At 42.6% G+C, this 24,679-nt stretch overlaps 1 protein-coding gene and 1 long non-coding RNA gene across 3 annotated transcripts in view; one reads left to right on the top strand and one right to left on the bottom strand.

The window, feature by feature from the left end:
- Positions 1-17,459, top strand: part of PRKDC (protein kinase, DNA-activated, catalytic subunit) — an 87,728-nt gene extending 70,269 nt beyond the window's left edge. For both annotated transcript variants that reach the window (XM_075494613.1, XM_075494612.1), the window contains exons 72-86: positions 1,088-1,268; positions 1,780-1,940; positions 3,437-3,648; positions 4,785-4,872; positions 5,568-5,711; positions 9,357-9,561; positions 10,130-10,197; positions 10,469-10,689; positions 11,001-11,093; positions 13,009-13,098; positions 14,350-14,421; positions 14,507-14,708; positions 15,147-15,335; positions 15,924-16,063; positions 17,082-17,459. In XM_075494613.1, the coding sequence (XP_075350728.1) occupies positions 1,088-1,268; positions 1,780-1,940; positions 3,437-3,648; positions 4,785-4,872; positions 5,568-5,711; positions 9,357-9,561; positions 10,130-10,197; positions 10,469-10,689; positions 11,001-11,093; positions 13,009-13,098; positions 14,350-14,421; positions 14,507-14,708; positions 15,147-15,335; positions 15,924-16,063; positions 17,082-17,286 (2,271 nt within the window). In that variant the 3' untranslated portion in view covers positions 17,287-17,459. The remainder of the gene's footprint in view (positions 1-1,087; positions 1,269-1,779; positions 1,941-3,436; positions 3,649-4,784; positions 4,873-5,567; positions 5,712-9,356; positions 9,562-10,129; positions 10,198-10,468; positions 10,690-11,000; positions 11,094-13,008; positions 13,099-14,349; positions 14,422-14,506; positions 14,709-15,146; positions 15,336-15,923; positions 16,064-17,081) is intronic.
- Positions 17,460-23,107: 5,648 nt separating this feature from the next.
- Positions 23,108-24,587, bottom strand: LOC142406767 (uncharacterized). Its single transcript, XR_012774695.1, has 2 exons — positions 24,276-24,587; positions 23,108-24,035 (listed from the first exon to the last, which is right to left on the bottom strand). It is a non-coding gene; the product is annotated as an uncharacterized LOC142406767 (long non-coding RNA).
- Between the last annotated feature and the right edge of the window lie 92 nt (positions 24,588-24,679).

The raw sequence follows: 24,679 nt of genomic DNA, 5'->3' as shown, positions 1-24,679 counted from the left end.
TTGAATAAGTAAGAATTTGAAGTACCGTTGCTGACTTCTTTCTGTTAATTCCTAAAGCCACCATGAAGACCCTTAGATATGAACCATATCACTATAAAACAGAAAAAATTGTGCTGAATTTGTGTTTTTATGGTTGTTAAAGAAAAGCAGATAAAGAAGAGATTCCTGCAAAAAAGATTTTAAATTTTCGGGTGCGTAGAAATGTGAGCAAAAGCTTAAGCTTCAATTATTAGCTAATTATTATGAGCATTCTTCTCAAGGAAATCTAAAAGATGAGCATAAAAGCTCCTCTGTGTCAGATGAGTCAGATTGGGATACCAGATATTTCTGTAAGATTAAGGATCTTAGCCTTATGTTAACTTAGTATTAAGCAGTACTCTGACCCTGTTAGTTTCCCTGTACCTACCTGAAATGCAAACTATTTAATTTCAGTTACAGCATTTTTCAGTTGTTCCAACTTGTTCTGCAGCAATTTTGTGTATTGTTTAATAACTAGAATAGCTACAATGTCTGAGGATGGTAAGCTTGTTGGCAATATGAGAACATATGTCCTTGATTTATAAACATTCAGTTGTAAAGGATCTTGTCAAGTCCTTCATTGCATGAGCTGCATTGGAAGTGTATGGTCAATACGACTATGTAATAGGGAAAAAGACATCAGATCTGAAATAGTTTGATGCATGCTTTTTTTAACACAAGTTCTAAGTATAGCTGTTATGCAGACATTGCAGATATGTCCTAATAGGAAAACAGCATTTTTTAATTGTGTTTTCTGTTAACTGTTTGTGGAAACTCTAGTAACGTTAACTTTTTTGCAGTTACAAAAATTCCACATAACATTTCCAGAGACTAATTTAAGTTAAAAGGGTGTTTTGTATTTTTCTGTTGAAAATTGTGGAAATTAAAATTCTGGAAATTACTACTAGAAATAATGTCCCAATTTTTTTCCTTTGTATCAGCTGCTTAAAACATCTAATGCAGTTAAAGTTTTATCTACTCAAGCCTTGCAACCAAGCTCCAGTTTCAAAAAGAATTGTTGAATGCTACTTGCTAATGGGTCTTTTTTTCTCTTATGGTTGAATTTCAGGTATTGGCAGGTCTGAACAAGAAGGCTTTTCAGTGTTTCAGCAGTGCCGCGAGGAAGTCCGAAGAGGAGGTGCAGTCCCACTCCATGGAACATGTAGATGTGATGGGAGTTATTGATGCATATATGACTTTAGTCAATTTCTGTGACCAGCATCTGCATAGGGAAGAAGAAGGCTTGCTTGGTTAGTCAGGATTTCTCTTAAGCATGTGAGGTGGATTTATCTGTGATACGTGAGCTTTTGTGATACCCAGGAGATCTCCCTGAGCAACACAGCATGAATTTAAATGGAACAGTTTGTCCTCCAGTTCAACAGTATTTATATTCCTTCCCCCCCCATTACTGCCAGCTTAGGTACTAGTGAATCACTCATCGTCTCCCTCTCACTTGTGAGATATATATCATGTCCAGCAGATGCTTCCCTTGTTCCTTCCCAGACCGCAGAAGTGCTGTGTTTAAAGCAGGCAAGATACCAGCAGTGATGCAGCTTCCTGATAAAGCTAATCCTTACAGTCCCCAAGTACATGTGTTGCTGATGTGTGCAGTTCAAACAGATGGGAAGGAGAACAAAGTAAAAATACAAAATACACGGGGGAAAAAAAATACTGAATTGTAAAGATGAATGTTCCAGATGATCAAAGACATGGAACAAGTGATGGTGTTTCTGATAATTCTTGTTTAATGTCTCTTGGCAGAAATTAACACTGCAGATCTGCAGCTATTCCCAGCTATTGTGGTGGAGAAAATGATAAAAGCTTTAAAACTGAACTCCAGAGAAGCCAGGCTCAGATTTCCTAGACTGCTGCAAATAATTGAAAGATATCCAGCAGAGACATTGGGTCTAGTGACACGAGAGGTTAGTTGCTTCCATTTTCTTGGCAGCAAATGTTGATATAAATCACATTTAAAAGGTGGGGGTGGAGGTTGGATGGACGGAGAGGTTAGACTGGTAAGTTTTGCTTCAGGTAAATCAGATAAATTTTATCCCATCATTGTTCCTTGTCTTTTCTCTAACTTCCTGAGTCTAATTCACATAGACAGAAACTTTTTTCCTAAAAGTTTAACTTTTTATCATTATTCTGATTCCAAATGTTAGTTTGAGAGCTGCTGGAGAAAAACTATGTTGCAGTTTTTCTTCCTTCTGAACCATTTAAGTGGGCTGATAAAGGTGCGTAGGATTAGGGTGAGGAACATATCTTATTTCTGTAGGCTGAGTTTCCTGTATGCAGGAAGCCAACAGCTTTTCCAGGCTCATTTTCCACTTCTCCCACCTCTCCCTGTCCTGCTTCACTTCAGAGGTTACTACAGCTTCTTCCTCCCTTCCACAACCTGTCCCTCCATTGCCATTCCACTGCAGGATACCACGGTGGGACAGATAAGCTGAGAGGTCCTCTGTGACTCATGCCTGTTCTTGCCTTGGCCTGCCCACGTTTTCAAGCCCATTGTGCTGGTGCTCACAGAGTGCCAGGCCCTGTCAGAGGAAGGACTTGAGAGAGACAGAAACACGGCTTAGTTATCCCAAGAAACTGAGAACATAGCAAAAACGGCTGAGGTGCACAAGGTGTGGCCACAGTGAAACTGTGACGGTTCAAACAGAACCTGACACTTGGTCCAGGTTCTCACCCAGAAAAGAACTTCACCAGGCATTTCTTTGTCCTTTCTCTTTCTGTGAGATAAATACTGGCAATCTGATCTTAAACTCCATTAGAAAGGTAGGAGGGGATGAGACAGGAGGAAAGGGGTTGGAGTCTGGTCTCTTGCTATCACAAGAAAATAGATTGTAGCACTCTTTTCAAAAGTAATATGGCTTTTGGAGTGAGTTGAGCATGAAGTATATTGGCAGGGGATGCTCTACTGAAATCAGTATGTCAGCAAGCCCAAACCTCTTTAAAGTTGAAGGAAGAACAAAACGGTGGTAAGAGTTTCAGTGTTCTCCTTCCTGGCTTTTTTTTACTCAAATGAAGACTTCAACCCAGTGGTGTTTGAACTATGTGTTTAAATTTTTGAGTTGTTTGTATGTGGTAATCAAAAATCATTATATTGCATTCAGACAGAAAAGCCACAAGTTTTAGTATAAAGCCTCCTCTTGATCAACAAACTGCAAATCTTTGTAAAGGAGAACCTATTAAGCAGCAGTAGTTAGTGGTGGTGGTGGTAGTAGTGGTAATAATAATAATAATATGAAATCTGCTTTATTGGGGGACGTTTTGTGCAACCTAGTTGACATTCTCTGTTTCCTTTTCATGTGTTTCTGTCTGTCAGGCTGGGCCACAGAGCAGTTTTGTTTGCATTCGCTATGTTTGGTATTTTCGAGGAGGACCAAAGTTGAAAGCAGTGTCTGTGTTTTTGCAGCTTTCTTCGGTTCCCTGTTGGCAGTTCATTGGTTGGATTAGCCAGATGATGGCACTACTTGACAAGGATGAAGCAGTAGCCGTGCAACACACTGTTGAAGAGATCGCAAATACCTATCCCCAGGCAATCATCTACCCTTTCATGATCAGCAGTGAAAGTTACTGTTTCAAAGATACTGCAACTGGTTGTAAGAACAAGGAGTTTGTAGAAAGGTGAACTTGCAATCAGAGTAGCTCTTTTGTGTGTTTGTTATTCAGGAGTGGAGAGATTTATTTATTTTTTTTAATGAAACTGTTTTGTTTAGGGGGCATGAGAAACATTAGGGGGTAGTCCCATGCACACTGTGTTCTCATTTAAAGGCACAGGGAAAACCAATACATAAGCTCTTTTAGTATTAGACATACTCAGGTTGGTGGCCTGAATACTTTCTGAAGCACTGGGTACATATAGTCCCCAGGCTGTGGAAAGTTAGAATTTTTTCAAAGAAAAACAAGACCACAGAGAGGCAAGCCCTTTCTACTGGTAATTCTGTGGTAGTCAAAGTTTCTTTTTCCTTTTGCTACTCTGCTGAGGCTGAAGGGAAACCCAGTGCATGATTAGGCTCTTACTGTAGTAGACTTCACAGCACTGAGAGTCAGTACCCATCAAAGATGAAGATGAAGCTAGCTTGGACATTTTGAGTCATTGTAATATCAAGCGGGAGCAGAGATATTTAAGTAGAATAGATGCTCCTACCAGACTTCAGAGAGGGCCAGTGAAATGGACGCATGTTATTTTTTGGGGAATGACAGCTCTTGGTTGTCTTCTCTACTTACTCGGTGTGCAGCATGCGCCTTCCTCTACCAGCCCTTCCTTGCCCGTTTCACTGTGCAATAGAACCTGAGTTAATCCCCAGGCAAAAGTCAACTTCTATCACACAGTGCTGTAGAACCACTAATAAAATTTTAGGTATCCTTTTGCCTTTTTTCAAATCTCTGATACATTTGCTGAATTTCTTCACTTAAAATAAGAAGATAAAGTCTTGTGCTTCACAAACCATCACCCTTCAATAACTGTTGTGACAGGATATATAGTCTGGTTAATGCCTATTTCTGTTGCAAGTATGCTTTCCGCTCCCCCACCAAGCTCCTATTTTCATAGTGGGACACTTAATTAAAAAACTGGGAGCCACATGGCAAGGACAGTCATGCAGCCCCTGAGAGAATTCTGAGGGAGTCCTCCTGCTTTCCCCCAGATTATTTTGCCAGATTCTTGAATATAGCAGACAATCTGGATCGTTGCTTATCTGCAGACTAGGTGGTGATGGTAGTTCCTGTTACATTGTGATGTACTTTTTTTTCTTTTAAAGGATCAAGAATAAATTGGACAGAGGAGGAGTAGTTCAAGATTTTGTTCGCTCCTTGGAACAGCTCTCTAATCCCATCATGCTTTTTAAGGTAAAGTGTACTTTTTTTTAATCCCCACCCCCCCTTTCATTCCTCACCCTCTGTTTAGGAAAGAGAGTGCTGGGTGGAGCCTGACGCAGTTCGGTTGACACCACAGCCGCAGGAAGCGGTTCAACCCAGAATCAACTGGTGATGATGTCGGGGTGCTGTCAGCAGCTTTCGCTGGCGACGGTCTCCCTCCCTTGTGCCAGCTGGCTGTTTTGCACTAGACCTTTTCAGCTTTATCCTTCAGGGTCTCTGCCCTGCCCCATGGTCAGTCTTCCTTAATCGTTCCGAAACTGTTACAGAATTATCATTTGTGGCCACCTCTATAATTTCTGACTACTTGTGTTCTTATGCCCTTTCCCTGCTCTCTGCTGGGCTTCCCTGTCTACATTCTGAGCTCGTTGTCCAAAGGATTCTTGTCTTGTGTTAGATACCACTCCTGGCCCCATAGGGGCTTTCTTAGTTTGTGCTAGACCCTATGGTAGTAAACATAATCATGTTATTAAGTAGAAATATTTTATCGAGGGACAGAATGAAAGGGAAATATTTCCATAGCCTTTTGATTGCCCTTTCAGTTGTCAAAAGACACATTAATTGACTATTAGTAAATACGGTAACCCAAATGCAATCTGAGCAGATTACCACAGAGTGAGAGTCAGTAAACTTTTTCTCATTACTCATCTGTTTCCTTCTGTTTGCAGGATTGGGTTGAGGATGTCAAACAAGAGTTGGTAAAAGCTCAGAGGAATAAAAATAAGCTTAAGGAAATGTACGAAGGAATGTACAAGAATTTGGGAAATTTAGAGGCTCCTGGCCTTGGATTGCTGAGGAAAAGGTTTATTCAGGTATGTGTGATTACTGAGTAGTGTTGGCATTGTGTTCTTTTCTAGAAGGCACTAGAAAGTCAAAAGAGGGGACCAGATCACAGCTTTTACAAGTGCTGCAGGACTTGATGAGACAAGAGATCAAGTCAGGAGTACAGGACTGGGATTTCTTTGCTAGAAGCTATGGACTTACTATAGTTCAACTTCCACTTCTGACTGCCCTGCAGGACTAAATGTTCCCTTTTACTCAGCATCTGCCTCCCCTGTCCTGCACGCTGCCAGGTTCTCAGGGACTGCGTGGGCCTCTCTGACCATCCATGAACCTGCACAGGAATCTGGCCTTGTTTTTTTCCCTGCTGCCAAGGATGTATGAGCACTTTAGGATGTTTTGCTATATTATGCTACTCAAATTTGCTGCTGATACTAAGTTATTTAGGGTAAGTTATTCAGAAGAGTTACAACTATGAAGAATTACAGAAAGGACTTTACAAAACTGACTGAGATCTAAAACAGTGAAAGTTGGTGTAGAAAAATGAAGTGATGCATGTGGCAAAAAAAAAAAATAGCCTACTTTCCACATATAAAGTCTTTGGGTTTGAGCTGATTATTGCAATTCAAGAACAAAATCTTGATTTGTGATAGTCCTGTGAAAACATCAGCTGTGAATACTCAGGAGCAGTCAAGAAAGAAAAGCAGCTGTTAGTCATCATTAAGAATAGAGAACAAAACATAGATTTATACATTGACATAGCAGCCTTCTCTGACTCTTGCTTCTTGAGCACTGTAGTCCTCGTCCGCAGTTCTCAACATAGATATAATAAAACCAGAGAAGGTTGAGAGCAGCAAGAATAATTAGAGGTACAGAGTAACCTCTGTACAAGGAACAACTTTAGCATTTCTCCAGTTGGAAGAGACACAATGAGGACAGATACAATAAGGCTCTCAACATCAGGAGTGCCAACCATGGAGTAAATACTCTGTGGAAATGGCAGGTTCAAAACAAACAGGGAGAAGTATTTCCTCATTCAGTACACACTTAAGTGCTGAACTCCTGCTGCAGGGTATTATGGATGCTTTCATCAGTTCAAATAGCAAGTAGACAATAGCATGGGGAGGGAGAAAATGCTTTTGAGAGCTTTTACATACAAATGCACAGTTCTGGGTCCAGAAATCCCTGAGCTGCAAATTGCTGGAGGCCAGGAGAGTGTTACTCCTGTAGAAGCATGGCTGTATGCTTGTGCTGTATGCGCATAGCCCCGTGGCCAGGGCTAGCTGGATCCAGGTCTCTGCCATGTGGTCGTTCTTACATCTCATTAGCATGAGATAAACTTACCCGAGTGTCTCTAGGGAGATTCCTTCCCCATGAGCAGGGAAGGTGGAGGATGCGAGTAAGGTGAGGGGGTCTGCAGGAGGTGAGGTGATACTGCAGCAGAAAAGGCAATTAGGAGTTTAGGGGCGTACTAGCCCTTTGAATTATGTTGCTGCAAGATAAGCTGGGTCTCTGATGATAATGACTTTAAACTTAAGAGTACAGGGATAAAAATTTGCAGGATGTGCTGCTGTCAGGGTGTGGGGGTAGAGGGAGAGGAGCAGCTGTAGGTTGAGCTATACAGGGTACAAGTGCAGCAAGGGACCTAGCAGGAGGACAAAGGCAGTCTGCGTTTGGTTGCTGGGATGGTTTGTGTGCGCTTTGGCCCACTTAAAGAGCCATGGATTTTTTTTGTTTAAAAAGCTGAAACGTGCAGTAGTAGATGATACTGCAAGTAGTGCTGATGGATTTTTCATTGTTACCGAATTAACAGAGTAGGGAGAGAAGAGTGAGGGAGATGCTGGAAGAGGGGTAGCAGGGTTGTTCCCCTCTGTAGAAGGGAAGAGGGAGAGCAATATTCCTTTCACACGCTAGCGACTGCAGGAGAAGAGGGTCAGGGTGATGGTGCAGACTCTGAATTCTTTGCCTTCATGATGCAGTATTAATGGAGAAACAAAGTGTGCTGTGAGCGTAACTATATAGTTTCTAGTGTCCTTGCTGGAAAAAAAAAAGAAGTACTATCTCTTGACTGACACATAAAATTGCTCTAATATGTGGAGTACTTCAGGATTGAATTCTTCATGTCTATTATTTATGTACAGTTTCAATTGTAATTTAAACAATAAAAATCTTGGGTTTATTTTTAACATGAAATTCCAGTAATGCATAAATTAAACACTGTTGATGGATTGTGTTAATTAAAATACAGTATTAAGGCTATTAAATATTTGCTACCTTGAATTTTAAAGGACGTCAAAGAGCAGAGAAAGCAATCGGATGATCATCTGGAAATAGATTTAAAGTGATAAAGATGTTGCCTATAACAGTCTCCTCTTCAGAAGGATAATATTTTCTGTATTTTCATTTACTTCAGTGAAATAGCTGTGTCCTTCTTAGCTTGGGAGAAAAATGATCAGGCATTGAAAAAACAAGCGAGCTTACATATCTTTCCAAGCCGTTAATACCAGTGAGGTCCAAGAGGGGACATCTGTTTTTTCTAGAACCTTGAATTATGAACACAAGAAGTCAACTCAGTTAAATACTTGCAGATAATACTTACTTTGTTTATTAAATGGATCAGTATGAAATGTCTTTGCAGTTCTTCTTTATCAGGATATTTAAAATACTTTTAAAATACAGTTTTATACATTTTACATCCAAATTATCTCAAAGCAAATCACTAATAATAAATAAAACATTAAAATGGACATTTTCTAACATGATGCAAAAAATTCTCTTAATACATGAAGCTATATGACATGTATTATGTATACATGTAATATATCTTTTGGTTAGCAAAAGAGGTATATATAAAATTAGGTAGGCTGTATTTGCTTGCTATGTAGTGTGACTGCTGCTAGTTTAAAAAAAAAAAGAAGAAAACAACAACAAAACAAAAAACCCAAACAAAACGCAAAACCAAACAAAAATCCAACAAAAAACCCAAGCCTTCCACAAAGCACAGAGTATTCAAGTTCTAGGGGAAAAAAAAAGGTTCACTAACTTATCCATCTGTATCTTTTTTTACCATTTGTAAATTGAACAGTTGAGGGGGTTTTGGGTTTTGTTGCAGCGGTTTGAAAGTGTGATAACATCTAAAGACTGGGACATCAATTAAATGCGCTGATAATAACCCTATATTTAGCTTCATGATGGAATTTGTACTTGTTTAATAGGTACTAATTTAAATATTTGTATTTTATATTAAAATTTCACTAGCTGTTCTTAAATTTTTGTAAGCAGATGAGGTACATGTATTACGTTTAATGAGCAGCATTATTGATATGCTCATTCAGAATCGAAGTGCAGCTGGAGGAGGTAAGGAGCTTCTGATAAGCTTCTGATTTTGATACGGTAAAAAGGTTTATGATCTAATTCTAGAGATCTTTGATATCACTGGATTGGTGAAATGTAGATATTTCTGTTCATGATAGCTGGTGGGCCTACCAAACAGGCAGTGAAAAGGTTCTGACAGACTAGAAATAATGGAGAAAAAAAGAACTGGAGTGGAAGAACGATTGATATATTTTAGGAGCTCAGATGAAGCTGTGTCTGTAGATAGGAACGTGCTGGTCTGGTATTCTCGGGGAGTTCCTAGCACTGTGTTAACAGGACTCCTTTCTATAAATGAACCTCAGGCTTTTGGGAAGGACTTGAACAGTCATTTTGGAGAAGGCGGTTCAAAACTGTTGGATATGGAGGCTGATTTCTTTGCTGGCATTGCAAATTCTCTCATCCTAAAAATGAACAAAAACCATAAAGAACCTGGAACCCTGAAAGAATGTTCACCGTGGATGAGTGAATTGAAAGCTGAGTTCTTGAGGAATGAACTAGAAGTTCCTGGTAAGTTACCCTTCAGTGTCAATGGTGACCCGTCCCTTAGAAGAAAGTTGCTACTCTTGAGTTCTACTTCATATGTTAGCTATATGGCCCTTCTTTCTGGCCTTACGCAGAGGTAGATTTCATCTGAAATAACTCTGTTCGTTCATCATCTCTTAAATCTGTTCTTAAGCTGTAGTCCTGATTTTTAAAATTGTATCTAAAATTCTACCTCTTACCTAAAAACTTAGTTTTGTTTTTTTTTTTAAAGGCCTGACTCCAGGAAATCTGATCTATAAATCTAATACATGTTTAAATCTAGTTCAAAGAGGATGTGTCCTGTGAAACCATTAAGAGCTGTAATTCTAACAGCTTAACAAGGCAAGAATGTTAGTAACTTACAGATAAAATTATATGATGCGTATGATGGATTTTTATGCATTTAAAAATATTTTCTTCATAGTTATCATTCTACCAGTTTGACGAAATATTTGGAAGTGTGTTTTGTTCTTAAACACACTTTAAAAAAAAAAATTAAAATCAGTCTTTGTAACTTTTTGCTTCTTTTATTTTTTTACCACTACCACTTCAGGTCAATATGATGGAAAAGGGAAACCACTGCCAGAGTACCATGCAAAAATCTCTGGATTTGATGAACGGGTATGTTTATAAGTTTGAGTTGAAATCCTGTGTGGTATAAATTTGTGTCCATATTCCATCTGAAGAATTTGACAAGAGCAAAGTTGTTGCTTGCATACGCATCTTGCAGCACATAAAGGAAGGTCTGCAAATAGGCATTTGTTTTTCTAATAGTAATTGAGCAACTTGATTATGCCATCTAGGAATGCCAGATATGCTTAATGTCAGTGATGATTCTGTAAGACCAAGTCTTCTTTCACAAATATTTTGCTTTTTCCTGTCTTTTTCCAAGATACGGGTAATGGAATCCTTGAGGAAACCAAAACGTATAACAATTCGAGGCAGTGATGAGCAGGAGTACCCTTTTCTTGTCAAAGGTGGTGAAGACCTGCGACAAGACCAACGTATTGAGCAGCTGTTTGATGTAATGAACATCATCCTTTCCCAAGATGCTACATGTAGCCAAAGGAATATGCAGTTAAAAACTTACCAGGTCATCCCCATGACAACAAGGTAGGAATTTATCTTGAAGGGACAGAAATCCTTATGTTAACATTTATTACTGTTGGGACGTTCAAAAGTGAGATTTATGTGTGCCAGATTCTGGTTCAGATAGTTTTGGGTCTTGGTTTAGTTTTCTTTCTTTTCCTGTTAAACAACATTGAGATTGCTTTGTCTGGAAACTGGTTTTCAGAGTATATTTAAATTGGCAGCTTTCCACCTTCTTTTAGCAGGCACTAGAACATGTTGCTTCCTATTTGTGGTGTTCCTCTAAAGTTCAACCCTGAGCTACTTGTTCGCATCTCTGATTTCTTTTGTTCCAGACTGGGACTTATCAAGTGGCTGGAAAATACTTGTACTTTAAAAGAATTCCTTAAGAATAGCATGTCTGAAGAGGAAGACATCAACTATAACAGGTGATGCTTGGTTTAGCTGTCTGCTCTAATAGAGACCACTACTAATGGGTTTCTCGTGATTCTGACAATCTTGTTGCAGCATTTTCTTTTTTTAAAAGAAAGAAGTAAAAGCACACCTATAAGCAAGGAGGCAGTTTGTACTTCCTGACCCAAATTAGTAATTGGCAACTGTTTGTTTAATGAGTACCATTGTACCTGGAATATCCTCCACCCAGCTTGTTTAAACAAGAGGCTTATAATCATGTGTGACGTCATTATCATCACTATTTCCTTATCAGCAGATTGATTTTTACAAGCAAAGGATTTTGATCTCTTGATTTGATCAGGCAGGAAATGGACGTAGGTCAGCGAGGAGGGGAGCAGAGCAGAGACAGAGCTACTCAAAACCTGGGTTCAGCAGCGAGTCAGTGACAGGGGAAATTGGCAGCAGATGCACAAAACACAACTGTAAAAGAACACCATCTCTGACTTTATACAAATGCTGTGTTTGAAGAAATTAGCTTACTTTCTCTTGATTGTAATTGGGGGGGTGAATATTTGTAAAATTGATTTAATTCTAGAATTTCAGCCTGTTTCTATGCTGAAATTTAGAAATGTGGTTTTATTTACCAACATTGTTCTTAGTACATAATCTCTCTTTGGGTTTCTCAAAGTGTTGTTGTCACCATTTATTTTTACTAGTTCTCTTGTTTATGAGGCAGGTTGGAGGAACCTCCAGCGTGGACGTTGGACTCCAAAGAGTCTTTATTTCTACAGTTACTTGATTTGTGAGCAGTTTAGAAACTGCTACAGTTCCTGCATTACTGCCATCTGGTTCACTTTTGTGAACAACAGCGGTATTATGTTGGTCTCAATTCATTGACTGGGAAAGTGGAGGAGGACTCATGTGGAACAACCTCGTGAGGGGAGAAAATTTCTAATATACTAAATGTAGAAGATCAGTGTCTTTCTAAAAAGAGTTAATGATTTATCCCAAAAAATAGCTTTATTTTATTGTTGTATATAGACTTTAAATATTTTCCCACATGTTCTTCAATCCAGTCAATTAAGACACTTTATATTGAGCTATGGTTGAATGACAGTACTCGCAAAGGAAAATTCTGATTAAATCCTTGCTGGCAATATTTTGGTTGGGGTGGAGGGAATCACTTTCTGAAGTTTTGAAATCCTTTTCTTTATCCTGAAGTGATGAGCTACGCAGTCTGTAAATGATAAATACTTTTTAAATGGAAAGGATCTCTGTGTCCAGAACATGCTTTGGAAAGAATAGAGAAGGCGGGTGCTCTGCTAAGTTGCTGCCTTTCTGGAACTGAGGTTTAATGTTTAGTGTACTTAGTTAAGATGGGAGAAAAATACCAAATTATTCTATAAGCAGGGCAACTAATGAAGACTGACTTCTTATGGATTAATACAAGCCCCCATTCCTCCCCCCCTATACACCACTGAGTAGACAACGGATTGCCTTCTTGCATTCCCTACCTGCTTGGATGGACAAATGGCAGCACGTACTGTGGTAGGATACGTAATGCCTCTCAAATGGATATGAGACTGTGTTAAAAATATCTTTCCCTCCCTGGAGAAATTATTTTGGGTCTTTCTTCTCAAGGCAGCATCTAATTTTCACAGTACCTATTGACAAATTTAACACCTTTGAAATGTCTAATCTTCTGTCAAATATGACTGAAGTGCATTCAAAGCTGGGGGAAGGAGATGGATGGATCAGCACATGCACTGGTGGCCTAAACTTCATTTCCACAGCAAGGCTAAAATTAATGTAGGCTGTAGCTTCCTGATGCCTTCTGTGCATAAAAATCTCATGGGTCATAGCAGCACAGACTCAGCCTGCGGATATTCGAGGACAGAGTGGTGAGACGATAGAGGGAAATCATTAGCCCCTTTTTTTTTTTGTCCCTAGTGAAAAAGGACCTCGTGCTACCTATTCTGAGTGGCTGTCCAAGATGGGTGGGAAAATGCAAGACATCTCTCGATACCATGTTATGTACAGGTAGGTTTTAAAAGAGAATTGCATGTAAAATATAGAAACTAAAGTGTGCACACACATACAGTTGTAGAAATTCCAGAAAAAATATGGTCTGGATTATAATATGCTGGCTAGTTATGATTTTTGCCCATTTTACTGCTTTGTCTTACTGGAGATGCTCTGCAGGAGGAGTTTTGTACTGCCAAAATCCCACCAGAGCACAGGAATGCTTCCAGAAAGCTTACTCACTTCCTTAAGTGTCTAGAAGCAGATGCTCCTCTTCAACTTTATTTTCTAGGTGTCTTGTTCCTGATTATGCAATTAGGTAGGCTGCCTCAGAGCCAGAGCACCTGCTGAAGTTGGACAGGGAAAGTCATTGTGATTCACTAAGAGTTTAAGAATATTTGATGGTTTGGGTCCCGACTTGAGCATCCTCTCAGAGGAATTTCCACACCTGTCTAGATCTAGCGCTGTAGTGGGGGAAGGGAAGTTTCCAGTCAAGCATTTCTGATCAGCTCATAACCTGCTTAAGCGTCTTGCTTTTTAAGGGAAGACTTTGACTCGTTTATCTGAGTGTGTCTACATTAACAGTTTTGCTCAGATCCGGAATGTGCTTTTGAAGTGAATTTCCAATCACCCCCATTCACCTCGCGTTGGCTTGCATCGCAGAGCTGTGCCCGAGTGCACAATTCAGCTCCTTTCAGACGAAACTATACTGGAAGGAGAGCACCCAGCGCATTCCAGCTGCTCACGAGCATTTAGTTCACAGGACCAGACGTGGGCTAGTCCAGAGCAGTCACCCTACCTCCCCGAAAGCGTACGGAATGGATGTCCTCAGCACCAGCTATTTAGTTCTGTTGCCTCCCCTTGTGCTGCCCTGCTTTCTAGTGTCAATATAGCCTCTGCATGCTGCTGAGAGATTTTGTTTGCATCCTAGTTTCTCTGCTTGGAAGAGACTATCCAGCCAATGACTGCACAATTGTATCACTGTATTAAAACTTAACCCATCTACTTAATTTGGGGGGAAACTAGACAAAACTACATACTGTTTTGTATTAAGAAATGTCAGTCCTGGAAATAACTGCTTGGGAAAAAAGAGAAAGGGGTGTATTTTCATATCAGATAAAACTTCTTGGGCAAACCCTCTGTGTGGCTCGCTGGAGTGTTTACTGGGGTAAGCAAAATGTCCTAATGCGGTCATGTACACATCTTAACTTTTAATGTCCAGTGGGCTGTTATTTCAATAGCTAACATTATTCTTTCATTAATTCGCAGAAACGCTAGCCGTACAGAAACAGTTACGTCTTTCAGAAGCAGGGAAAGCAGTGTTCCAGAAGACCTGCTGCGGTAAGTGCACTGTTAATGACTGCACATTGTGAAATGAATGTTGGTGTTTTATCTGTATGCAACAAGTGACTTCTGTTTTGTTAAGGCGAGCCTTTGTGAAAATGAGTACATCTCCTGAAGCCTTCCTGTCTCTGCGGTCCCATTTTGCCAGCTCTCATGCGCTGATGTGCATCAGCCACTGGATACTTGGTATTGGAGACAGACATCTGTCCAACTTCATGATTAACAAGGAGACAGGTGGCATGGTGGGAATAGACTTTGGATATGCGTTTGGCTCAGCTACGCAGGTATTTGTTTTCTAATTAATTTGTTACGGCTTTTGCATTTGATATGTGCAATTACACATGTATTCTCAGTACTAAATTTGATGCTCCTCATTTGCCATCGTTCTGATGCAAAATAATCTTTACAAGTTACTTCTAGTTAATAGAATAAAATCTCTGTTTCCAGATATTCTCAAACAAGTAGGGAGCTATAGAGTTTCATAGAGTCTGTATGGTGGTGTTTTGTATAGTTCAGCCATGCTTTCAACCACTATCGCTAAATATTCATGACTAGAGGTTTGGTGTCACAACTCAGTCCTGTTCTACCAAGTTGCACATTATTTTCAGTTAAGTGACAAAGAGGGTTTCAAAGCTTAAAAAGAAAAAATATTTATTTCTAATCCTTCTGTTCCAAGGTTTCTTAATTCTTGTTTTCTTTTGACTGTCCTTCCCCTTGGCTAGTTTTTGCGTGTGCCAGAGTTGATGCCTTTTCGTCTGACTCGCCAGTTTGTTAATCTGATGATGCCAGTGAAAGAGTGGGGTCTCATTTACAGTGTGATGGTGCATGCCCTTAGGGCTTATCGTCGGGATCCAGATCTCCTCATCAGCACAATGGATGTATTTGTAAAAGAGCCGTCTTTGGACTGGAAGGTGGGATTTTTTTCCTCTTTTCTTTTTCTTCATGTGAAAATTCTTAAACTGTAATAAGGATATAACTGAGCAAAAAGGAAGTATTTCTTGATGCTCACTCTCAGTGCTCCTTTTATCTTTCTTTGTTTTGTTGAGTTCTCAGAGAAACTGAACTTAAAGGATTTAGAATGACAGATTTTTATATTGATGAAAAAAGAATAGTAGTACACGTCTGTGTTAGCAGTGTACTGTTCTTTATCTGCATGATAATCCTAACAATGTGGGCATCTCTTGATCACATTATGTCACTTATGCCACCAGCATAAATATTCTCAACTTTTTGCATTGAGCCTCTTGAATTTGCATAACAACACTGTATGTATCAAACTAATAATTACAGAGAAAAAATCTGAAACTAGCTGCACTTCAGTAACTCCAGTTGTAAATTAAGTTTTAAGTCACAGGCAGGCTAGATATCATCTTGCTACTTTGTCCTCTATTGCATCTGCAGTTAAGAGTTACTGGCTTGACTTGCTATGATGTGGTGGCTTAAAGGTCTTTTTAAGTATATGATTTATGATAAATAGGGAAAATTTATTTTCTCTTTAGAACTGTGAACAAAGACAGCTGAAAAAAGGAGGCACGTGGATTAAGGAAATAAACACATCTGAAGTAAACTGGTACCCTTTGCAAAAAGTCAGCTACGTCAGAAGAAAGCTTACAGGTGCTAATCCAGCAACAATCACTTGGTAAGATGCTCTCCTTTTGCTTTAAACTACTCCACTAAGAGCTTTGGCAGTCTCCTGTGTCAGATTTTGTTCCCTTCAGATAGAATGGCAGCTAGGAAAAGAGAAGAGGCAAACAGGGCAAAATTTCAGCAAACCTCCTGTCAGAATTCTTTTGGTCCACATACAAGCTCTCTGAACCACCCTGCCAGCCAAAATGCCAGATATCTCCCCGTGAATGTTCTTGCTCCAGCTCAGGCCTCCTGAGCAGTTTTACTGTTCCTGGCAACACACACATCCCCACCCTGTAAGCCTCCTTGACTTCTCACTCCTCAGACTGCTGGTCTTTATGTTCATCTCCACAGCTTTTAGGCTAGAGTAGTATTTAAATTTATATGCTTCTGCTGGACAGTTGCTTGAAATGGAGCCTGAACCAGCTGTATGGGAGACATGGGGGTAAGCTGCTTCCCAAAAACATCAAATTCAAATCTGCTGGCATTCTTGGGTTATTTATGTCAGTCTAGTCAAGTCTGGCTCAAGCCAGAATGTCTTTAAAGTTCAGTTACAGTACAATTAATCCCTTCCATCCTCTTTTTAAAAGATATTTTGGATTAATAAAAAAAAAAGGCAAAGAAAGCAAACCTGTTTTAAAACCATACAAATACTGAAAAGTGCAGAACTTGGGAGGAGTCCCTTTTCTGGTCAAGGCTGAACTGGAAAAGGCAACAAAATACTTCTTGCAGACACAAATCAGCAGGGCAGGTAAGGAGACAACAGCTTGGATGTGAACTGCTGCATCCTTCTTTCAGTTAGAGACCTTTGACAAGACTGAAATACTCATGGTAAATATTCACTAGTAAAGGACACCTGAAATCACCAGTCTTCACTGGCCAAGCTTTCTACAGCTATTGAACAGTCTCCACATCTTGAAAAATAAAGCTGCATGAATGGTGTTCAAGTACTGTTTCGTATTTTAAAATCCATCTCAGATTTTCTGCTTGTTTCTTTTAGTAAGAGCTTATTTTTGTGTTCTTAATTTTAGTGGTGAACTACGCCTGGGCCATGAGAAGTTACATTGTTACAATGATTTTGTAGCTGTGGCTCGTGGTAATGCTCATCATAATATCAGAGCCAAAGAGCCAGAGGATGGACTTTCAGAAGAGACCCAAGTGAGATGCCTGATCGATCAAGCGACAGACCCCAATGTTCTTGGCAGAGTCTGGGAAGGATGGGAACCCTGGATGTGAGGGACTGCTCTCTAAAGCCCAGTCTGCCAGCAGGAGCGTCCCCTAACACACAGCTGCAACCAGATCAGAATTTTCAGGCCAAAAAGGAAAAAAGTCTTAATCACTTTTATCATTATCTGTTAACTTGACTAATACAGAAAATATTTTTTTTTTATTAAAGCTGTATTCAAACAGTGGGGGGTTTTTTAATTATTATTTTTCTGCAACAAAGCAGCTTTATTGTCTTTGAGTTAAAATCCATGTAGAAAGAACTGGAGAGGCTATAGAGCTTAAAGACTAATTTGAAAGGCACTGAGATCACTCAGAGGAAAGCACAAATTCATACCCTGCGAAATTCTAGGCATCCTTGTAGTGCAAGTCTGTGCTTTTATCTTTTACAGAGACCTTGATGACAATCAACTGAAACCGTTCTGCAGACATGTGTTATTTGTAATTAAACCTAGAAGATTTTCATATCAATAGAAACAGTGAAGCACATGGTAAAATTAAACAGAAAATGGCTTTTAGCTCTAGATAACACCTACAGTATCTGGATGGTTATTTCATTACTGGATAATGAGAAAGTAATGATGAGACCGCGCCAGTTTGTTCCAGCGGATTGTTTTTTAACAATTAGAGGTTATACTCAGTTATCTCTGTCCTTTAGAAGTCTATACTCCTCACGTTTCGTTAACTTGTTTGGCCAAAGCCAAAAGTAGCCACTGCCGACACAGCAGAGCACGGTAAGCTTCTTGCCGTAACTGCAGCGCAGCACAGGAATGGCTGCTGCACTTTGGTATTTGCTTATGCCAAAGTTGTGCCAGATGTGGCTCTTCCTCTCTGGCAGCCAGTTTTCAGGTAACCTTGCTGGCAAGTGCAGCGCAGCACAGACGGCAAGGGGGAGAGAGAGTTCTCTGAAGTATTATGGTTTCTGTTACCCACAACTCATTGTAGGAGATAGTTTCCATTGAGGCTTTTAATAATTATCATAAAAGGTGTAATAAAAATAAGTCTTTGCCCTTTCACTGCCTATAGGCTTTCCCCCCGCCTCCGTGGCGAGAGGGCAGTCCCGGTCTCCCCGAGGGCCACGGCTGCTGCCGCACCAGTCTCAAATGAATCTTTCAGCCGGAGAGCAGAGGAATCTGCCTCCTGGATACAACTCCACAAAAAACTCAGGGTGAGGAAGGCTGCTCGCTAAGGCCTAATGAATAGGTAGGGAGGGAGCTTTTTTGTTTTAAATACTTTCCAGCAACAATTACTATTTGTTACCTTCCTTCTTACTAAATATGCTCAATTCTTTATGTCAGTAGTGTTACAAATTAAGAAATTCAGAATCTTTCGATCATATTTTATTAATTAAAAATATTGTTCAGCTGTATTTTTGTAGAGGGAACATCTATTTAAAAATAAAAGTAAACTTTCAGATGTATACCTCATTTCAAAAGTTAATTTAGGGCACTTTAATCACAGAAAATATCCACATTTACCCATTTATACAGATGATAATTAATGGACAGCGTTTTTTGCATAAGAGTGTGTGATACAGTCTGGTTTTATATACACCTTGTGTAAGATGTCTTGGTGCATTTTGTTGTTTTAATCTCTGGTATCAATAAAGACGGCGGCATTGTGACTGAAGCTTGGTTAGGTGAGGCACTCAGCTTTCACGTTGTCACTCTCTACAAATATAAGAAAGTTAAAGCACAATAAAAAGCCGCGTGAAAAGGCGAGGGGACATTTGGAAATCAAGTGGCTGGTTGTACGAGGTGTTTAATTGCACTTTTGGCACATATCTCAGATACTTACTAGGTACTTTGACCTGTACTGCGGAGGACAAAGTTTAGGTTATAGTTTAACGAGGCTCTTCTTGGAGGACTTTTGATACCTTCAGCAATAGTAGATGTTTGTGCACAGCAGGCCTCCCTCCAGCGCCAGCCAAGGCTTCCTTGGCCTTTCGGAAGGGGCCGGAGCAGGAGCACAGCCTGGCCCTTCCAGGGGAAGGGGACTGTGGCGAGCCCTGCCCCGTGCCCTCCTCTCCATTCAGTAGCCCTGACAGTGCAAAAGAGCTTAGAACGTGTCCATGACACTTAAAATAGTTAAAAGCTCAGTCTGGGCCCTAAAATAAGTGCTATAATTGGAAGCCTCAGCTACATCAGTCCTGCTAGTGATGTATTTGTCAAGCTCAAGTGTCAGCTAAGGAGCAAAGCACAAAGCTGCTGGGTTTTCACGAGCAGAAACACATCCTATGCGAAGCAAGCGGAGTTGCCCTGACGGAGCAGCCTGGGCAGCTGAATGAGCCTGAAAACAAGCTCCAACAAATGTAAATTGCAGCTGCTGTCCCCAATCCTGACTGAAGAGTGCTGCTCAATAAAATACAGCAGTTAAACGGAAAGGCTGAAACCAGCCCTTAAAGCAGCAAGGAAAGTACTGATGCAACGAAAACCTCAGGTCGCAGGGCTCGGTGCTTTACGTGGTGGGTTTGTTCGGCTTCCAGAAAAGAATAAGATGATGCTCAGAGTCGGAGACTGCTTCAGGTCTCATGATGCAAAACAAAGCTTAGTAGCTATCCACAAGTACGGCAGAATATTTCCTTCTCAGATTAGATAACCAGATGTGCACTATATCTGGAAATTCATTAGTTGCATCTAAAAAGCTACATAAACCATTAGCATATATTCTCAGTAGGTTTTTCTTGGTGTACAGAATAATATTAACATTTAAGCTAGTCCTTACCATCCCAGTCAATCTTAAAATTTCCCTCTAATTAATACTGCTAAACGCAGAGGAAAGCTCTGCAGCTGCAGCCTGCAGTCGTCTCCTTTCCCAGATGATAAAGAGGTTCCTGCATGCTGCTTGTCGTGCTCAGGATTTTTCCTTAGTCCCCACCACCACCCCCCAATTTAAACACTAGCTTGAGGTGTCTGTGGCCGAGATGTGGTACAGCACCAGCACGCGTTTGGGCACGGGAAGGAGCCTACGAGCTCGCCACAAGAGCAATGAATTACGCTCGTCTTCAGCCATGGAATAAGGAGTTTCCTACAGCTCTTCTGGCCTCACGCCGAAGGGTTTGGCCAGCCGCTTCCCGAAGTCAGGTAAGTAAGCGTCTACATTTAGAGTCACTTCTCCCCAGACTTCACGTTTTTCAAAATCAGGGTGTTAAAATAAGATTTTACTACCACTGCTTTAAAACCCCTTTTTTTCCCCTCACAAGTACTGAGGATGAGGGTCGGCCAAGTTACTTCATTAACACTGTATGCCTCCTTTGGAAATGGCCTGGAGTTTAAAAATTTCATTTTTAAGCTATGTTGCTTGTAAGAAATGGCACCTACGCAGAACGGTCGTACCCCGGCAGCCACCCACCGCACGGGATGGTGTCACTACTCCCGTAGCAAAGCTACCCAAGAGCTGCATCTTACATTAAACCAACAGTGTCCAGAACAGGGTGTTTAGGGGGGTTTTTGTTGCAAAAACTTTTGGGAAGGAGTGGCCGTAAGGGACTGGAAAAGATTTGGTTACAGTTTCCACATTATTTACAGGGGGTTTGTGTTTGCTTGGAGATTTTTTTTCCTTTTTGGTGGGACAGGAGAGGGTAGCACTCACTGTACCTGTCCATTAAACTCCCAGTAAATTATACTGTGCAAGATTTCATTTGGTGAGGCAGAAGACGTAGCTGTGAATTTGATCTCGCAAATCTTGTCCCTTCTGGAAAGTCATGCAAAAGCTGTGTCGGGGAAAGGTTCAGAGCATCCACCAAAGAGTGTGAGAAAACAAGGAGCACAGGGTCTGAGGCATTTCGCTGCTGCAGCACTTGGCCTTTCGGGAGCCCGAGTACGTGAAAGATTTAATTCAGCCGTTCAGCAGCCACAGGTGCAGCTGAACAAACCCGGCCCGGGTGGGCACTGCCAGGCTCAAACGCCCGCAGCAAGTCAGAGCACAGAGTTTAAAAGAGCTAAAAAGAAAAATCCCTTCATTTACCGGCAAGTTCTTCAGCTGCTGACAGTGGGGTGGCCGCAAGCTGGATCAGTGCAATGAACTGACCCAAGGGAGTACAAGTGACGAGCAAAATACTGTTACAGCAATTCAAGACATGGGAGGAGGCACGAGCCCTGGCAGAGGGGGGATGAGGGGTAGGGAGGGTCTGTCCGGGAGTCACCGCGCTGGCTTATGAGAGCCAACACCAACCTCAAGGCGGTACTGTCCCGCCCTAGGAGTGTCTTGGCAGGTTTTTTGACTCTCCCCAAACAACTTGCACCTCCTCATCTGCATGTCCCATTCTCCGGTCAGCCCCCAAGTGCCATTCCTGGCTTCTAGCTGGGGAATGAAACCGCCACTGCACTCCTGCTTCTTCTTGGGGGGAGGAGAAAACCAGGCAAACCACCCCTCCATCTTTTTCCCCCTTTTCAGCTGGCCATTAGTCACCAGCCAGCCAGCCTTTCCCCGTGAAACCCGCTGGTGCACCCTGAGGTGCTTCCCCTGGACAAGGTGTCCCTCCCACAGTCGGGCTCCGCAGCTGCCTTACCCCAGCCCATGAATCCCCGGGAGCCAGCGTCCTGCTGGCGCTGCCCCAGCCCCGTAGCACCCCACGGGCAGAGAAGGGCTCCGTGGGCTCCGCAGGACCAGCCCGGCCTCGCCGGGCTCCCAGCCCTGCTGCCCCAAAAAGTTCTGCACGTCTGGCTGGGTGGCCAGAGGTGAGCATGCCGGGAGGAGGAGGACAGGGAGGATTAAAGCCAGGCTGAAGCATTGCCCCGTTTCCTTGCCTTCCCTGGGTGGCCTTGGCCTCCATTTCTCAGGAAAAACTGGTAAGAAATACAGTGTGATTTAATTCTTGTCCCTGGAGGGCTCAGGGTCCTGGTGCTTCTCTGGGATTCACAGCGGGCACTCCAGAGTAAGTTACAGTTTTGTCTTTTCTCTGCAAAGGTTTCTTAGAGAAAGGCGTCTTGTCCTTTCTCTCCAGGTGTAAATGCTCCTCTCTTCTTGGAGCAGGAACCTCAAACAGGCTTTAGAGAAAATATTCTGAAATTCAGGTGCTCAAATGTTTCTTACTGCTGTTTAAAACTTACTGGAGCCCAGAGAGAAGCCATGATTCGGTGGGTCAGGTACTCAGCAGGACGGGTGAGGGAATCAAGGGTTTGTCTCTGCTTCACTCTCCATGAAATTATTTATGCAAACGGGAACAGATTCAGCTGTCGAGATGCCAGACAAATCCACCCCAGGAAACAGTATGGCATGGATATAGTCCTGCCTTCAGCCCGGCACTTGGGTAAGCAACAAGTATCACTTACTCACCTGCTCCTGGATGCTTCGCTGCAGGTGTAGGACCACACCAGGGCTTCACACCCTGCATGGCACGTGGGCAAACCCCCCGGAACGTGCGCCTGAAATCACACGTCTCAGGCTCAGCAACAAACGCAACCAACGCCTTCCAGGGGACGGCTCTCGCCTCTTGGCTTTGTGGGACAGGTGGTGACAGGCCTGACCATGGGCTGTGAACATGCCGCCAGGTCCTGATGACACTGAGCAAAGCTGCACTCTCCACGGTGGGCCTTAGGTGTGACATGGGTGGCGGATATTGGGGCTTACACAGGACTTCCATGCCCAGCAGGTCGCTGCTTACTGAGGGATTTTGAGAATTTAATTGCCGCACAGCAGGGTGCCCAGTGGCAGACGGGTGACCTGGCTGTGCCTCGCATCTCTTTTTTGGGGTAACATGTGATGGGCTTTAAATGAGACTGTTTGGCTGGCGCAGTTGCACACCACCACTGTCTGATGACCAGCTGCCCTTTGGGGCTAAGGATTTCAGTGAGCTGAAAGCATAACACAGTTCCACGTACAAGCAGTTAAATGAGAAGCTTTCCAAGACAAATTATAATTTTATGGCTATGACAGGTGAGATGTATCGCCTTCCAGCAATCAACAGACCCTGTCACAGAGCAAGGGGGGGGGGGAGAGAGAGCGGGTGTCACTGCCTTGCATTTCTGAACTCCCTTCCCATGCTTCATGCACCCACCTCTCTACACTTCACGCAGAGAAAAAAGGTCCAGGAGCACCACGCGACGGTCGCAGCTCCCTGCCAGACAGCCAGGCCAAGGGCAGGTGGTGCAGAGCCATGCGACGTGAACATACCCCAGTGCTGGAGGGCAGAAAGTAACAACATGCAGAACTGGCTTTGGGCATGTTATTTTTTGACAATGTGGAAAAGGAAATTTTTTGCACCCAAAAAAAACCAAACCAGCACCCGCTTCTTGTGTGACTGTCAAGTTCAGTGCTTAACGCTTATGTAGATAGAGGTTGCATGATCAAACCCCTGATGAGCAAAGCAAATCAAGTTTATTTAAACACAACATCTCTGTGGGGTTAATGGCAGCACTAGAGGTAAAAGCAAAGCCCCTCTATGCGAAACCTTACCTGCCAGGCAGAGCACGCTTCTCCTGGTCCCACAAGTCTTCCCACAAGGAGTGTACAGCCAAAAGGCGAGCGTGTACCAGGCCTGTCCCAACTATTTATGTGAAAATACACACCCTTTGATAAACAGCTGCGTTACTGCAACAGCTGCGGTAGCGGCAGATGGAGCCCTGCCCGGAGCGAGGCAGCAGGCCCGGCCGCCCAAGGGCTGGCATGACCGGCACGTACCCACGGTCCCCAGAAAGCCACCTCCGAGCGGGACAGCACTCCGCAGGGCACAGCTTCACGCCAGCAGCGTCATCCGAGTGCCGGGCTGAAAAGTCAGCGGCTGGGCTAGTCCTACCGAAGCGTCATAAATCTAGCCGGGTCTTCTGGAAAAAAAAAAAAAAGAAGGGAAATCTTAAAATAGACTTTTCTAAAGGGTTTTGGGTGGATTTTGTGTGTTTCTTTTGTAATTCGGTCAATGGAGCACCTGGGGATGAAGCCAGGGGTTTTAAAACTGGTTTATGTAACCGGAAAAGGTAGCGTTTCACAGATTTGAAATGAAAATACTGTCATTTCTCCGCTACTAGTAGTAGTTCATTGGATGAGGGGGGATGCATAACTACTTACCTAAGTTTTTAAGAGAAGCTTAACTTCACGCAGCCAGCGTGAAGCAGCTAAAGATGCCTCTGAGACCCTTTTCCCACCCGAACGTCCTGCAAGACGTCCTGTCACTGGCGTGGGGGGGGGGAGGGTACAGCCCTCTCGGGTGAAGCTGTCCGTGCTCCAGCGGAAGGAGCGGAGCCTCGGGAGGGCGCTAGGATGATGCAGAGAGACACGCGTGGGGCAGGCAGCATCTTTCCCGTATCGCTTCATCCAGGACGCCGCTGGGGAGGGCCGGTACCGGCGTCGGGGCAGCCCTCACCGGGGGACGGGACGGTGCGGGGAGGGGGCAGGCGCCCGCGGCGCCTGCCCCCTCCCCGCACCGTCCCGTCCCCCCGGGGGGGGCCGCCCCCGACCGCGGCCACCC

The sequence above is a fragment of the Mycteria americana genome, chromosome 2 (assembly GCF_035582795.1).
Source record: "Mycteria americana isolate JAX WOST 10 ecotype Jacksonville Zoo and Gardens chromosome 2, USCA_MyAme_1.0, whole genome shotgun sequence".
Taxonomy (NCBI): Eukaryota; Metazoa; Chordata; class Aves; order Ciconiiformes; family Ciconiidae; genus Mycteria; species Mycteria americana.
Note: the sequence above shows the minus strand (reverse complement) of the source record. Positions and strands in the feature narration are given on the sequence as shown.